The sequence below is a fragment of the Oncorhynchus tshawytscha genome, linkage group LG17 (assembly GCF_018296145.1).
Source record: "Oncorhynchus tshawytscha isolate Ot180627B linkage group LG17, Otsh_v2.0, whole genome shotgun sequence".
Lineage (NCBI taxonomy): Eukaryota > Metazoa > Chordata > Actinopteri > Salmoniformes > Salmonidae > Oncorhynchus > Oncorhynchus tshawytscha.
The window spans coordinates 4,793,309-4,808,436 of record NC_056445.1 but is presented as its reverse complement, the minus strand read 5'-3'; the positions used below and the strand labels follow the sequence as shown (position 1 = coordinate 4,808,436).

The window sequence follows — 15,128 nt, the reverse complement described above, 5'->3', positions numbered from 1 at the left end:
CATTGAAAACCCAGACTACCCTTTGCAACTGGACATGGGGATGAAGATCGTACTTTTTGGAGAAATTCCCACTGGTCTGATGAAACAAAAATAGAACTGTTTGGCCATAATAACCATTGTTATGTTTGGAGGAAAAAGGGGGCGGTTGCAATCCGAAGAACACCATCCCAACCGTGAAGCATGGGGGTGGCAGCATCATGTTGTGGGGGTGCTTTGCTGCAGGAGGGACTGGGGCACTTCACAAAATAGAAGGCATCATGAGGTAAGAAAATTATGTGGATATATTGAAGAAACATCTCAAGACATCAGTCAGGAAGTTAAAGCTTGGTCGCAAATGGGTCTTCCAAATGGACATTGACCCCAAGCATACTTACAAAGTTGTGGCAAAATGGCTTAAGGACAACAAAGTCAAGGTATTGGATTGGCCATCACAAAGCCATGACCTCAATCCTATTGAACATTTGTGGGCAGAACTGAAAAAGCATGTGCGAGCAAGAAGGCCTACAAGCCTGACTCAGTTACACCAGCTCTGTCAGGAGGAATGAGCCAAAATTCACCCAACTTATTGTGGGAAGCTTGTGGAAGGCTACCCAAAACGTTTGACCCAAGTGAAACAATTTAAAGGCAATGCTACCAAATACTATTTGAGTGTACGTAAACTTCTGACCCACTGGGAATGTGATGAAAGAAATAAAACCTGAAATAAATCATTCTCTCTACTATTATTCTGACATTTCACATTCTTAAAATAAAGTGGTGATCCTAACTGACCTAAGACAGGGAATTTTTACTATGATTAAATATCAGGAATTGTGAAAGGTGTATGTAAACTTCCGACATCAACTGTATATTTCAAAAATATAACTTTTTCTAAGAGTAGTTGCTGTTCCATGCACTCCACAAGTGAGCATGCGGTAGCATATAACCCAGGCTATTAAGCAAAGATAGGAACTTATTAAAACTCAAAATATGCTATTCTTTTCTTTCTAAATAGATTTTCTTATGGGGTTAGGGTTAATGTTTCGAGGCCAGACATTTCTAGTGTTAAAGCTAATCACACCCTTTTACTATGTCATAATTTGAGATTTCCATTGATCATTTGGTGTCTTAATCCAATGCGTCACTTGTTGTTACTCAATTTAAATGAAGGGAAATAACATTGTGAGAAATTATGAATCAAGTCACTTTACTAAATTATTTTTAAAGACGTTAGTTAAAGACCTTAGGTTTGACCATCTGTGGAGGTTCTAGGTCACCAGGCTGCTCGTTATGGCACACACCTGTCACCATCATTACGCGCACTTGCGCGTCGTCAGACACCTGGACTCTGTAGCTTCCTTGATTACCTGCCCTATATGTGTCACTCCCTTTGGTTTTGTTTGTTTCATGTCTGTGTGTTGTTCAAGGTTCTTGTTTTGTTTTGTATTATGTTCTGTTTATTTTATTAAATCACTCACTCCCTGAACTTGCTTCCCAACTCTCAGCGCACATCGTTCCAGAATGACGCCTCGAGCATCAGGGAGTGGTTTTAAAAAAAAAAATGGTTTTAATTATTTTTGGCTAGGTGGATATGACGTTGGGAGCCGCTACAGGCTCTCATGCCTCAGCCGTCTCATCAGGCTTTCATGCCTTCGCCGGATCGCCAGTCTCCCCTGCTTCCACTGGCTCGTCAGGCTCTTATGCCTCAACTGGATCACCAGGCTCCCCTGCTTCCACGGGCTCGTCAGGCTCTTATGCCTCAACTGGATCGCCAGGCTCCCCTGCTTCCACTGGCTCGTCAGGCTCTTATGCCTCAACTGGATCGCCAGGCTCCCCTGCTTCCACTGGCTCGTCAGGCTCCCCTGCTTCCACTGGCTCGTCAGGCTCTAATGCCTCAACTGGATCGCCAGGCTCCCCCACTGGCTTCCACTGGCTCCCTGCTTCCACTGGCTCGTCAGGCTCTTATGCCTCAACTGGATCGCCAGGCTCCCCTGCTTCCACTGGCTCGTCAGGCTCTTATGCCTCAACTGGATCGCCAGGCTCCCCTGCTTCCACTGGCTCATCAGGCTCTTATGCCTCAACTGGATCGCCAGGCTCCCCTGCCTCAGCCAGTCTCTCTGGTTCCCGCGTCCCAGCCAGCAACAGGTTCTCGCGCATCAGCGGGGGTAACCGGTCTGCTCCTGATCCCCGGGATGTTCCCTTGGGTTGGCGTCCTGCGGCTGGAACCGAACGCGCCGGGGAGGGGGTACCGTCATTTATGCTCTCTCTCCGACGCTCTAGGTCGTCATGCTCCTCTGTCTCAGCTGGGTTGACGGGTTTCCTGCGCCTCTGCAGAGGTGACCGGTCTGCTCCTGTTCCCTACTCTGGCCTCTAAGTCACTAGGCTGCTCGTTATGATGCACACCTGCCACCACCTTTACGCTCTTCTGCGCATCAGACAGCGAACTCCATCACTTCCTTGATTACCTGCCCTATATATATATGTCACTCCCTTTGGATCCTTCCCCAGGTGTCATTGTTTCTGTTTCATGTCTGGACGTTGTTTGAGGTTCTTATTTTATTTTGTTAAATCCATCACTCCCAGAACTTTCTTCCCGACTCTCAGCGTACATTGTTACAAGGCATTTTAAAAAATCATCAATAACCTACAACTTCTCATTGGTGTTACCCCCTACTGGTGGCACAAAGTTATAAAGGTAAAACAAAATATTTAAAGTCATTATATTAGTTTATTTAGAATGGGAAGCTGTAGCCAATTACATATGAATAAAAAAAATCCTAAATGCCACCACAATTCAAGAACCACCCACACATACATGTACACATTATAACCAGACACACACACTGCTCTCTTCTCTTCTCACGCCCTCTCTCCTCTCCTCCCTCAGGTTGGCAGTAAAGAACATCACTCTCACTCTGTCCATTCTAAAGATTATTGACCGGAGTCACGCCCAGAAACTACAGCTGAAAGCAATGGACACCGTGCTGTTCGGACCACCACTCAGTGAGTGTCTAAGTGTGTGTGTCCATGTGGGGTTGATATGTGAATTCCTGTCTGACCTTCTATGCTCTCTCCCTGTTAGTGAGCATTTCTCATTTGCCAAGATAATCCATCCAACTGACAGGTGTGGCATATCAAGAAGTTGCTTAAACAGCATGATCATTACAAAAAACGGAAGATCTCGTACAACGCTGTGTACTACTCCCTTCACAGAACAGTGCAAACTAGCTCTAACCAGAATAGAGAGTCAGAGTGGGAGGCCCCGGTGCACAACTGAGCAAGAAGACAAGTACATTGATGTCTAGTTTGAGAAACAGACGCCTCACAAGTCCTCAACTGGCAGCTTCATTAAATAGTACCGGGAAAACACCAGTCTCAACGTCAACAGTGAAGTGGCGACTCCGGGATGCTGGCCTTCTAGGCCGAGTTCCTCTGTCCAGTGTCTGTTCTTTTGCCCATCTTAATCTTTTCCTTTTATTGGCCAGTCTGAGATGGCTTTTTCTTTGAACTCTACCCCCTCTTGTCAGCATAGACGTTTTTAAGTTTTAGAGTTCATTTCCTGCAATTCTACACAATTTGTCATGGGGCGTAGAGAAAATTAAGCAGTTTAAAAGCAAATTTGCTGTAATTCTACAAATTTTGCAACGGGGCAGAGATTATTTACACTAGGTTTACCAAACATTAGGAACACCTTCCTAATATTTAATTGCAACCCCCCCCCCCACACCCTCAATGGCACACATGCATGTCTTAAGGCTTAAAACCCTTTAACTTCTTATGGCTGGGGGGCAGTATTGAGTAGCTTGGATGAATAAGGTGCCCAGAGTAAATTGCCTGCTACTCAGTCCCAGAAGCCAAGATATGCATAATATTAGTGGATTTGGATAGAAAACACTCTGAAGTTTCTAAAACTGTTTGAATGATGTCTGTGAGTATAACAGAACTCATATGGCAGGCAAAAACCTGAGAAAAATCCAACCAGGAAGTGGGAAATCAGAGGTTTGTAGTTTTTCAACTCTTTGCCTATCCAAGATACAGTGTCAATTTGGTCCGATTGCACTTCCTAGGGCTTCCATTAGATGTCAACAGTTAGAATCTTGTTTGAGACCTCTACTGTGAAGGGGGAGATGAAAGAGAGCTGTTTCAACCAGAGGACTGACAGAGTGCCATGAGCTCAGTCGCGTGTGCTCGTGAGAGTTAGCGGCGTTCCATTGCATTTCTAAAGACAAAGGAATTCTCCGGTTGAAACATTATTGAAGATTTATGTTAACATCCGACAGATTGTTTCTATACATCGTTTGACATGTTTCTACAAACTGTAACGGAACTTCTTGACTTTTTGACTTTTCCTATCTAGTCCTCTCGCATCATGAATTTGGATTTGTGAACTAAACGCGCAAACAAAAATGAGGTATTTGGACATAAATGATGGACTTTATCGAACAAAACAAACATTTATTGTGGAACTGGGATTCCTGGGAGTGCATTCTGATGAAGATCATCAAAGGTAAGTGAATATTTATAATGCTTTTTCTGACTTCTGTTGACTCCAAAACATGGCGGGTATCTGTATGGTGGCTGAGCGCTGTACTCAGAATTATCGCATAGTGTGCTTTTGCCGTAAAGCTTTTTTGAAATCTGACACAATGGTTGCATTAAGGAGAAGTGTATCTTTAATTCTATGCATAACACTTGTATCTTTCATCAATGTTTATGATGAGTATTCCTGTAAATTGATGTGGCTCTCTGCAAAATCACCGGATGTTTTGGAAGCAAAACTTTACTGAACCTAATGCGCCAATGTAAACACATTTTTGGATATAAATATGAACTTTATTCGAACAAAACATACATGTATTGTGTAACATCTGATGAAGATCATCAAAGGTTAGTGATTAATGGTATCTCTTTCTGCTTTTTGTGACTCCTCTCTTTGGCTGGAAAAATGGCTGTGGTTTTCTGTGACTAGGTGCTGACCTAACATAATCGTTTGGTGTGCTTTCGTCATAAAGCCTTTTTGACACTGTGGTGGGATTAACAACACTTATCTTTAAAATGGTGTAAAATACTTGTTTGAGGAATTTTAATTATGAGATTTCTGTTTGAATTTGGCGTCTTGCACTTTCACTGGCTGTTGTCATATCGATCCCGTTAGCGGGATTTCAGCCGTAAGAAGTTAACCTGTCTCCTCCACTTCATCTGAACTGATTTTAAGGGAATTTAACAAGTGATAATAGCGGTCACCTGGATTCAGCTGTTCAGTCCATGTCATGGAAAGAGCAGGTGTTCTTATATACAGATTAAGTCAGAAGTTTACATATACCTTAGCAAATACATTTAAACTCTGTTTCTGACAATTCCTTAAGTAAAAATTCCCCGTTTTAGGTCAGTTAGGATCACCACTTTATTTTAAGAATGTGAAATGTCAGAATAATAGATTTATTTAAGCTTTTATTTCTTTCATCACATTCCCAGAAGTTTACATACTCAATTAGTATTTGGTAGAATTGCCTTTAAATTGTTTAACTTGGGTCGAACGTGTCGGGTAGCCTTCCACAAGCTTCCCACAATAAGTTGGGTGAATGTTGGCCCATTCCTCCTGACAGAGCTGGTGTAACTGAGTCAGGTTTGTAGGCCTCCTTGCTCGCACGTGCTTTTTCTGTTCTGCCTACAAATGTTCAATAGGCGTGAGGTCGGGGCTTTGTGATGGCCACACCAATACCTAGACTTTGGTGTCCTTAAGCCATTTTGCCACAACTTTGGAAGTATGCTTGGGGTCAATGTCCATTTGGAAACCCATTTGCGACCAAGCTTTAACTTCCTGACTGATGTCTTGAGATGCTGCTTCAATATATCCACATCATTTTCCTACCTCATGATGCCATCTATTTTGTGAAGTGCCCCAGTCCCTCCTGCAGCAAAGCACCCCCACAACATGATGCTGCCACCCCCATGCTTCACGGTTGGGATGGTGTTCTTCGGCTTGCAAGCATCCCTTTTTTTCCTCCAAATATAATGATGGTTATTATGGCCAAACAGTTATATTTTTGTTTCATCAGACCAGAGGACATTTCTCCAAAAAGTACGATCTTTGTCCCCATGTGCAGTTGCAAACCGTAGTCTGGATTTTTTATGGCGGTTTTGGAGCAGTGGCTTCTTCCTTGCTGAGTGGCCTTTCGGGTTATGTCGATATTGGACTTGTTTTATTGTGGATATACAGTGCCTTGCGAAAGTATTCGGCCCCCTTGAACTTTGCGACCTTTTGCCACATTTCAGGCTTCAAACATTAAGATATAAAACTGTATTTTTTTGTGAAGAATCATCAACAAGTGGGACACAATCATGAAGTGGAACGACATTTATTGGATATTTCAAACTTTTTTAACAAATCAAAAACTGAAAAATTGGGCGTGCAAAATTATTCAGCCCCTTTACTTTCAGTGCAGCAAACTCTCTCCAGAAGTTCAGTGAGGAGCTCTGAATGATCCAATGTTGACCTAATGACTAATGATGATAAATACAATCCACCTGTGTGTAATCAAGTCTCCGTATAAATGCACCTGCACTGTGATAGTCTCAGAGGTCCGTTAAAAGCGCAGAGAGCATCATGAAGAACAAGGAACACACCAGGCAGGTCCGAGATACAGTTGTGAAGAAGTTTAAAGCCGGATTTGGATACAAAAAGATTTCCCAAGCTTTAAACATCCCAAGGAGCACTGTGCAAGTGATAATATTTAAATGGAAGGAGTATCAGACCACTGCAAATCTACCAAGACCTGGCCGTCCCTCTAAACTTTCAGCTCATACAAGGAGAAGACTGATCAGAGATGCAGCCAAGAGGCCCATGATCACTCTGGATGAACTGCAGAGATCTACAGATGAGGTGGGAGACTCTGTCCATAGGAAAACAATCAGTCGTATATCGCACAAATCTGGCCTTTATGGAAGAGTGGCAAGAAGAAAGGCATTTCTTAAAGATATCCATAAAAAGTGTTGTTTAAAGTTTGCCACAAGCCACCTGGGAGACACACCAAACATGTGGAAGAAGGTGCTCTGGTCAGATGAAACCAAAATTGAACTTTTTGGCAACAATGCATTATGTTTGGCGTAAAAGCAACACAGCTCATCACCCTGAACACTCCATCCCCACTGTCAAACATGGTGGTGGCAGCATCATGGTTTGGGCCTGCTTTTCTTCAGCAGGGACAGGGAAGATGGTTAAAATTGATGGGAAGATGGATGGAGCCAAATACAGGACCATTCTGGAAGAAAACCTGATGGAGTCTGCAAAAGACCTGAGACTGGGACGGAGATTTGTCTTCCAACAAGACAATGATCCAAAACATAAAGCAAAATCTACAATGGAATGGTTCAAAAATAAACATATCCAGGTGTTAGAATGGCCAAGTCAAAGTCCAGACCTGAATCCAATCGAGAATCTGTGGAAAGAACTGAAAACTGCTGTTCACAAATGCTCTCCATCCAACCTCACTGAGCTCGAGCTGTTTTGCAAGGAGGAATGGGAAAAAATTTCAGTCTCTCGATGTGCAAAACTGATAGAGACATACCCCAAGTGACTTACAGCTGTAATCGCAGCAAAAGGTGGCGCTACAAAGTATTAACTTAAGGGGGCTGAATAATTTTGCACGCCCAATTTTTCAGTTTTTGATTTGTTAAAAAAGTTTGAAATATCCAATAAATGTCGTTCCACTTCATGATTGTGTCCCTCTTGTTGTTGATTCTTCACAATAAAATACAGTTTTATATCTTTATGTTTGAAGCCTGAAATGTGGCAAAAGGTCGCAAAGTTCAAGGGGGCCGAATACTTTCGCAAGGCACTGTAGATACTTTTGTACCCATTTCCTCCAGCATCTTCACAAGGGGGTTTGCTGTTTTTCTGTGATTGATTTCTGTCATTATAAAAAATTGTTTATGTAAACATTTCCTTTTGTTGATACGAGGGCCTTCAAAAGGGGGGTTGACCATCCCTGATAGAGATATGCAGATAGAGATATGCAGTGCCTTCAGAAAGTATTCACACCCCTTGAGTCTTTCCACATTTTGTTGCGTTAAAGTGTCACGCCCTGACCTTAGTTATCTTTGTTTTCTTTATTATGTTGGTTAGGTCAGGGTGTGACAAGGGGTGGTTTGTTGTGTTTTTCACCTGTCTAGGGTTTTTGTATGTTTATGGGGTTGTTTACTAGTCTAGGTGTTTTGTATGTCTATGGTTGCCTGGATTGGTTCTCAATTAGAGGCTGCTGTTTATCGTTGTCTCTGATTGGGAACCATATTTAGGCAGCCATATTCCTTGGGTAATTCGTGGGTGATTGTCTATGTGATGTTGCATGTTTGCACTCAGTGCTGATAGCGGTCATGTTCGTTTTGTTATTTTGTTTGTTTAGTGTACTTCGTGCTCATTCGTCTTACTTTAAAAGTATGTCTTCACATCAATCTGCGCTTTGGTTTCCTCACTACGACGATCGTAACACAGTGGGATTAAACTATTTAATTGTAATTTTTTTGTCAACAATCTACACAAAATACTCTGTCAATGTGCTTTGGGGACCTTTAACAGAATGTGACTGGCTGAACGGTTGTATGTGGATAATGAGGGCTGCAGTAGATATCTCGGGTAGGGGGGAGTGAGGCCTAAGAGGGTTTTATAAATGAGCATCAACTAGTGGGTCTTGTGAAAGGTATACAGAGATTACCAGTTTACAGAGACGTATAGAGTGCAGTGATGTGTCCTATCAGGAGCATTGGTGACAAATCTGATGGCCGAATGGTAAAGAACATCTAGCCGTTCGAGAGCACCCTTACCTGCCGATCTATAAATTATGTCTCCGTAATCTAGCATGGGTAGGATGGTCATCTGAATCAGGGTTAGTTTGGCAGCTGGGGTGAAAGAGGAGCGATTACGATAGAGGAAACCACGTCTAGATTGAACTTTAGCCTGCAGCTTTGATATGTGCTGAGAGAAGTACAGTGTATGGTCTAGCCATACTCCCAAGTACTTGTATGAGGTGACTACCTCAAGCTCTAAACCCTCAGAGGTAGTAAATGCACCTGTGATTACTACCTCTGAGGATTTAGTATTACCTTAGTGCAAACAGTATGCATGTTATGGAATATTTTTGTTCTGTGCTTCCTTTTCACTCTGTCAAGCTAACGTTTGCTAGCTAACCAACTTGGCTCATAATTGAACAATTGTATTCATATTTATGGATGGAATACAAGTTTGTTAAGGCACATCACAGTTCACATGTTCAAAAATGGTTTATGTTCAAATGCCGCTCCCGTGAAGTAGTGACGTGCGACATACGCCTACTGTAGTTTCCTGAAACGAGTCACATATTAGTGTTATGTAACACTGTAAATTATAGGAATGAGTGGTTTTGGGCGTATTTAAAGTCTAACTGTTTTAATGCCACCATTAGCCTCATGGTGGTTTCCTTCCTTTCTGGCAACTGAGTTAAGAAGGACGCCTGCATCTTTGTGGTGACTGGCTGTATTGATACACCATCCAAAGTGTAATTCATAACTTCACCATGCTTTTTTTTACTCATTTACCAATGGAATTTTAAGGGAATACATTTTCAGTTGTCCAACTGAAATGTTTTCTGCATTTAACTCAACCCTTCTGAATCAGAGAGGTGCGGAGGGCTGCCGTAATCGACATCCACGTCTTCGGCGCCCGGGGTTCAGTGGGTTAACTGCCTTGCCCAGGGGCAGAATGACAGATTTTTACCATGTCAGTTCGGGGACTCAATCCAGCCACCTTTTGGTTACTGTCCCAACGCTCCTACCTGCCAGGCTACCTGCCGCCCCACAACATACACTTGAGTGTATAAAACATGGGAGGGATTTCAACGTATGCTTTTTTTTAAACCCATCTACCAATAGGTGCCCTTATTTGCGAGGCATTGGAATACTTCCCTGGTCTTTGTGGTTGAATCTGTTTTTGAAATTCCCTGCTTGACTATGTATGGGGTACAGAGATACAGTAGTCATTCAGAAATCATTTTAAAGACTATTAGTGAGTCCATACAACTTATTGTCTGACTTGTTAAGGACATTTTTCTCCTGAACTTATTAACATTTATTGACCATTTCTTTTACAAAATGTCTTCAAACAACAATTCCACTTTGATGTGATGGGGTATTTTAAATTCAGGCTGTAATACAACAAAATGTGGAAAAAGTCAAATGACTTATTCCACATTTGTGACTGACCGGCTCAAATCGGTCTTATGTAGCAACATTTGAAATGTATATTATTTTTTTTACATTGGATGAAAGTAGTGACTCAGAGCTACAAAATGGTATATCATACACTACAGTTGCGGAACTATGGGAAATTCAGAGCGTTTCGCTGTCGGAGCGCACAATGAACGCTCTGGCGGATGAGTAGGGATGATACGAACGTTCTGTCCTCACAACGGCAGTCAAGCACCCGAGCTAACTTGGCTGACATTGGCTAGCTTGCTAGCTACTTCCAGACACACATAATGAGAGAACACCCCACTCTGACCATTTTACTCGCCCTAGCAGAGCTGGTTAGGCTGTTTTCATGTTATGCAGAGTGTTGGTGACTAACTGTGCTGCTGGCAATTTAATTATGCTTTTTTTTTTTACTGACATCGGCCATATTCAACGGGTGTTGAGCATTCGTAAATTCATCAGATATTCTGTGGTCTGCAACACTCAGATGAGTGTTTTGTTAAGACATGTAGCTAGGTAAACAATGAACCATAATCCCAAATCATGATGTTACTACCCTGTATGAATCTGTAGGTAGCTAACTAACCAGGTTCAATGATAGCTAGCTAACATTAGGCTATAACTAGTGGCTCTGAGATACGAATAATAAGATCATACACGTAACGTTAGCTAGCATGCAAGCTAGCTAGATAATAGTGTACTTTAATTTAAAATGAAAATACTTAATCAAAATTAGAAACGTGTAATATCTGAGTCTAGCTAGCTACATATTATCTTACCCGTGGTCTGAAATCGGAGTAGATGACCAAAGCGAATTTACCAGCTAGTACGTCCACCTACAGTTGTTGCAGTGAATTTCTATTGAAATAGATACTTACATAGTAGTCTTTTGTTAAGACATGCTAACTAGCTTAAAACACACCTACTCATTCCAGGTTTTTTTATTTGTACTATTTTCTACATTTTAAAATAATATATACGAAGACATCAACTATGGAATCATGAAGTAACCAAAAAAGTGTTAAAAAATATATTTTATATTTGAGATTTTTCAAAGTAGCCACCCTTTGCCTTGATGACAGCTTTGCACACACTTGGCATTCTCTCATCCAGCTTCATGATGTAGTCACCTGGAATGCATTTCAATTAACAGGTGTGCCTTAAGTTAATTTGAGCCAATCAGTTCTATTGTGATAAGGTAGGGGTCGTATACAGAAGATGGCCCTTTTTGGTACAAGACCAAGTCCACATTATGGCAAGAACAGCTCAAATAAGCAAAGAGAAACAACAGTCCATCATAACTTTAAAACATGGAAGGTCAGTCAATCTGGAAAATTTCGAGAACTTTGAAAGTTTCTTCAAGTGCAGTTGCAAAAACCATCAAGCGCTATGATGAAACTGGCTCTCATGAGGACTGCCACAGGAAAGGAAGACCCAGAGTTACCTCTGCTGCAGAGGATAAGTTCATTACTTACCAGCCTCAGAAATCGCAGCCCAAATAAATGGTTCAGAGTTCAAGTAACAGACACATCTCAACATCAACTGTTCAGATAAAACTGCGTGTATCAGGCCTTAATGGTCAAATTGCTGCAAAGTAACCACTACTAAAGAACACCAATAAGAAGAGACTTGCTTGGGCCAAGAAACATGAGCATTAGATGTTAAACCAGGGGAAATCTGTCCTTTGGTCTGAGCTCACATTTGAGATTTTTGGATCCAACCGCCGTGCCTTTGTGTGAGGCAGAGTAGGTGAACGCATGATCTCTACATGTGTGATTCCCACCAAGAAGCATGGAGGTTTGGTGGTGCTTTGCTGGTGACACTGTCGTTGATTGGCCGTTGATTGGTCGTTGCATGGCTACCACAGCATGCTGCAGCAATACGCCATCCCATCTGGTTTGGGCTTAGTGAGACTGACTCATTTGTTTTCAACAGGACAATGACCCAACACACCTCCAGGCTGTGTAAGGGTTATTTGACCAAGGAGAGTGATGGAGTGCTGCATCAGATGACCTGGCCTCCACAATCACCTGACCTCAACCCAATTGAGATGGTGTGGGATGAGTTGGACCGTAGAGTGAAGGAAAAGCAGCCAACAAGTGCTCAACATATGTAGGAATTCCTTCAAGACTGTTGGAAAAGCATTCCAAGTGACGCTCACCTAGGTGTCCTCAGTGCTAATTACAGCCCTGACTGACATGTTTTGCACCTGATTTGTGTCTGGTTGTCCTCTGGTCCATTTGGGTCCAAGTCCAACTTTTTGGACCTGTGAAGAACTTTAGTCAGTTGCTTTCATGCATGGCTCTGCCAACCTTAAACAAACAATAGGCAACATTTCCAGGTAACTCATTTGTTCAGTCAGACACACCTGTTTATGCACACATTTTGTTCCACAGACGTTACTCAGTGTAGCCTACAGTGTAACCATAACTTGTCTCATGATCACATCTTTGTCACTCTCCATACACCCATTGTATCAACATTCCCCTCGATGTCAAAGGAAAGGAAACTTCCTTCACAAGCAAAGGCATCAGATCAATCAAATGTATTTTATAAAGTGCTTTTTACATCAGCAGTTTTCAAAGTGCTTTACAGATACCCGGCCTAAAACCCAGAAGAGCAAGAAATGCATAGGCAGAAGCAAAAAACTCCCTAGGAGGCAGAAACCTAGAGAGGAACCAGGTTCAGAGGGGTTGCCAGGCCTCTTCTGGCTAGTCCTCTTTAGATCAGAATACAATTTGGGTTCTCAACACACGTGAAATCAACTTAAACGAAACCATGTCTGTTTCTGTCCCTCTCCCACTCACCTCCGACCCTTTCTCTCCCTATGCCAGTGAGCAGACACAGCTACCTGAAGGACCTGATGTTGGTGGTCTCCATAGTGATGGCGCTGGGTGGCTGCTGGTTTGCTTACATCCAGAACCGTAGCTCCAAAGACCACCTGGGCAAGATGATGAGGGACCTGGAGGGCCTACAGAGAGCAGAGCAGAGCCTGCACGACCTGCAAGAGAAGTCAGTCACATTACACACACACACACACACACACACACACACACACACACACACACACACACACACACACACACACACACACACACACACACACACACCTGGAGGGACTGCAGAGAGCAGATGATCACAGACACATCCTCTCTCACACACACACACACACACACACACACATCCTCACACAGAGACATGAACACATGTATTTGACTTGAGTGTATTGATATTGTACAGGGTCAGCAAAAAGTGTGCGTGGATGGATGTGTTTAACTATACTTGTGGGGACCAAAAGTCCATACAAGAATAGTAAACAAAAATTTGACCATCTGGGGACATTTTTTGTTTGTCCCCACAAGGTCAAATGATACTTCTAAGTTTAGGGTTAAGGTTGGGGTTAGGAGCTACAGTTAGGTTTAGGGTTAAGGTTTTCAGGTTAGGGTACATGGAAAATAGGATTTTAAATTGGACTGAAATGTGTGTCCCCACAAGTCTAGTTGTACAAGACAGTGTGTAGGTGGTTACATTATTGTATTGATAATGTTTGCTTATTTAAGTTTCATGTGTGGGAAGGTGTGTGTGCAAAATATATACTGTAGCTTGTATGTTGTCCAAATGAGGACACTGTGGCATTAAGCCTGAGGTTACTCCAAAGTTTGGATAGCCCTTGATTCAGCTCGGCGCACCAGATTGGAACCCACAATTCAAATCCTTTTCACTGTAACAAAAGTTGAGTCTACATTACTTGCCTGTTTCTTGGCGACATTAAATCGTTTTTTTTGGACATGAAATGGTCCTTCAAATAATGTCAGGTGAGAGAATCCTGGTAAGAAATGTTTATTTGTATTTGTTTTATTTCACCTTTAACCAGGTAGGCTAGTTGAGAACAAGTTCTCATTTACAACTGCGACCTGGCCAAGGTAAAGCAAAGCAGTGCGACACAAACACAGTTGCACATGGAATAAACAAACAGTCAATAATACAATAGAAAAAGTCTATATACAGTGTGTGCAAATGAGGTAGGATAAGGGTGGTAAGGCAATAAATAGGCCATAGTGGCGAAATAATTACAATATAGCAATTAAACACTGGTGTGATGAATGTTCAAGTAGAGATACTGGGGTGCAAAGGAGCAAAATAAATAAGAGTATGGGGATGAGGTAGTTGGATGAGCTATTTACAGATGGGCTATGTGCAGTGATCTGTGAGCTGCTCTGACAGCTGTTGCTTAAAGCTAGTGAGGGAGATATAAGTCTCCAGCTTCAGTGATTTTTGCAGTTTGTTCCAATCATTGGCAGCAGGGAATTGGAAGGAAAGGTGGCTGAAGGAGGAATTGGCTTTGGGGGTGACCAGTGAAATATACCTGCTGGAGTGCGTGCTACGGGTGGATGCTGCATGGTGACCAGTGAGCTGAGATAAGGCGGGGCTTTACCTAGCAAAGACTTATAGATTACCTGGAGCCAGTGGGTTTGGTGACGAATATGAAGCGAGGGTCAGCCAACGAGAGCATAGAGGTCGCAGTGGTGGGTGGTATATGGGACTTTGGTGACAAAACGGATGGCACTGTGATAGACTACATCCAATTTGCTGAGTAGAGTGTTGGAGGCTATTTTGTCAATTGCAACGCCGAAGTCGAGGATCGGTAGGATAGTTAGTTTTACAAGGGTATGTTTGGCAGCATGTGTGACGAATGCTTTGTTGCGAAATAGGAAGCCGATTCTAGATTGGAGATGCTTAATGTGAGTCTGGAGGAGAGTTTACAGTCTAACCAGACACCTAGGTATTTTGTAGTTGTCCACATATTCTAAGTCAGAACCATCCAGAGTATTGATGCTGGATTTTTCCAAATCGCAACCCTGTAAACAAATTTGAGGTGCTCATCCATTTTGCATTCAAATAAGATATTATTAACAGTAGCAAATTAC

The 15,128-nt window shown here is 42.4% G+C and overlaps 1 protein-coding gene across 6 annotated transcripts in view; it reads left to right on the top strand.

Moving 5' to 3' along the window:
* LOC112216736 (stromal interaction molecule 1) overlaps positions 1 to 15,128 on the top strand; it is a 98,843-nt gene that overhangs the window by 40,006 nt on the left and 43,709 nt on the right. For all 6 annotated transcript variants that reach the window (XR_006079197.1, XM_024376773.2, XM_024376774.2 and 3 more), the window contains exons 6-7: positions 2,867 to 2,982; positions 13,035 to 13,212. Coding sequence is in view for 5 of the 6 variants with exons in the window: in XM_024376773.2 (XP_024232541.1) it covers positions 2,867 to 2,982; positions 13,035 to 13,212 (294 nt within the window). In the remaining variant the exon portion in view is untranslated. The remainder of the gene's footprint in view (positions 1 to 2,866; positions 2,983 to 13,034; positions 13,213 to 15,128) is intronic.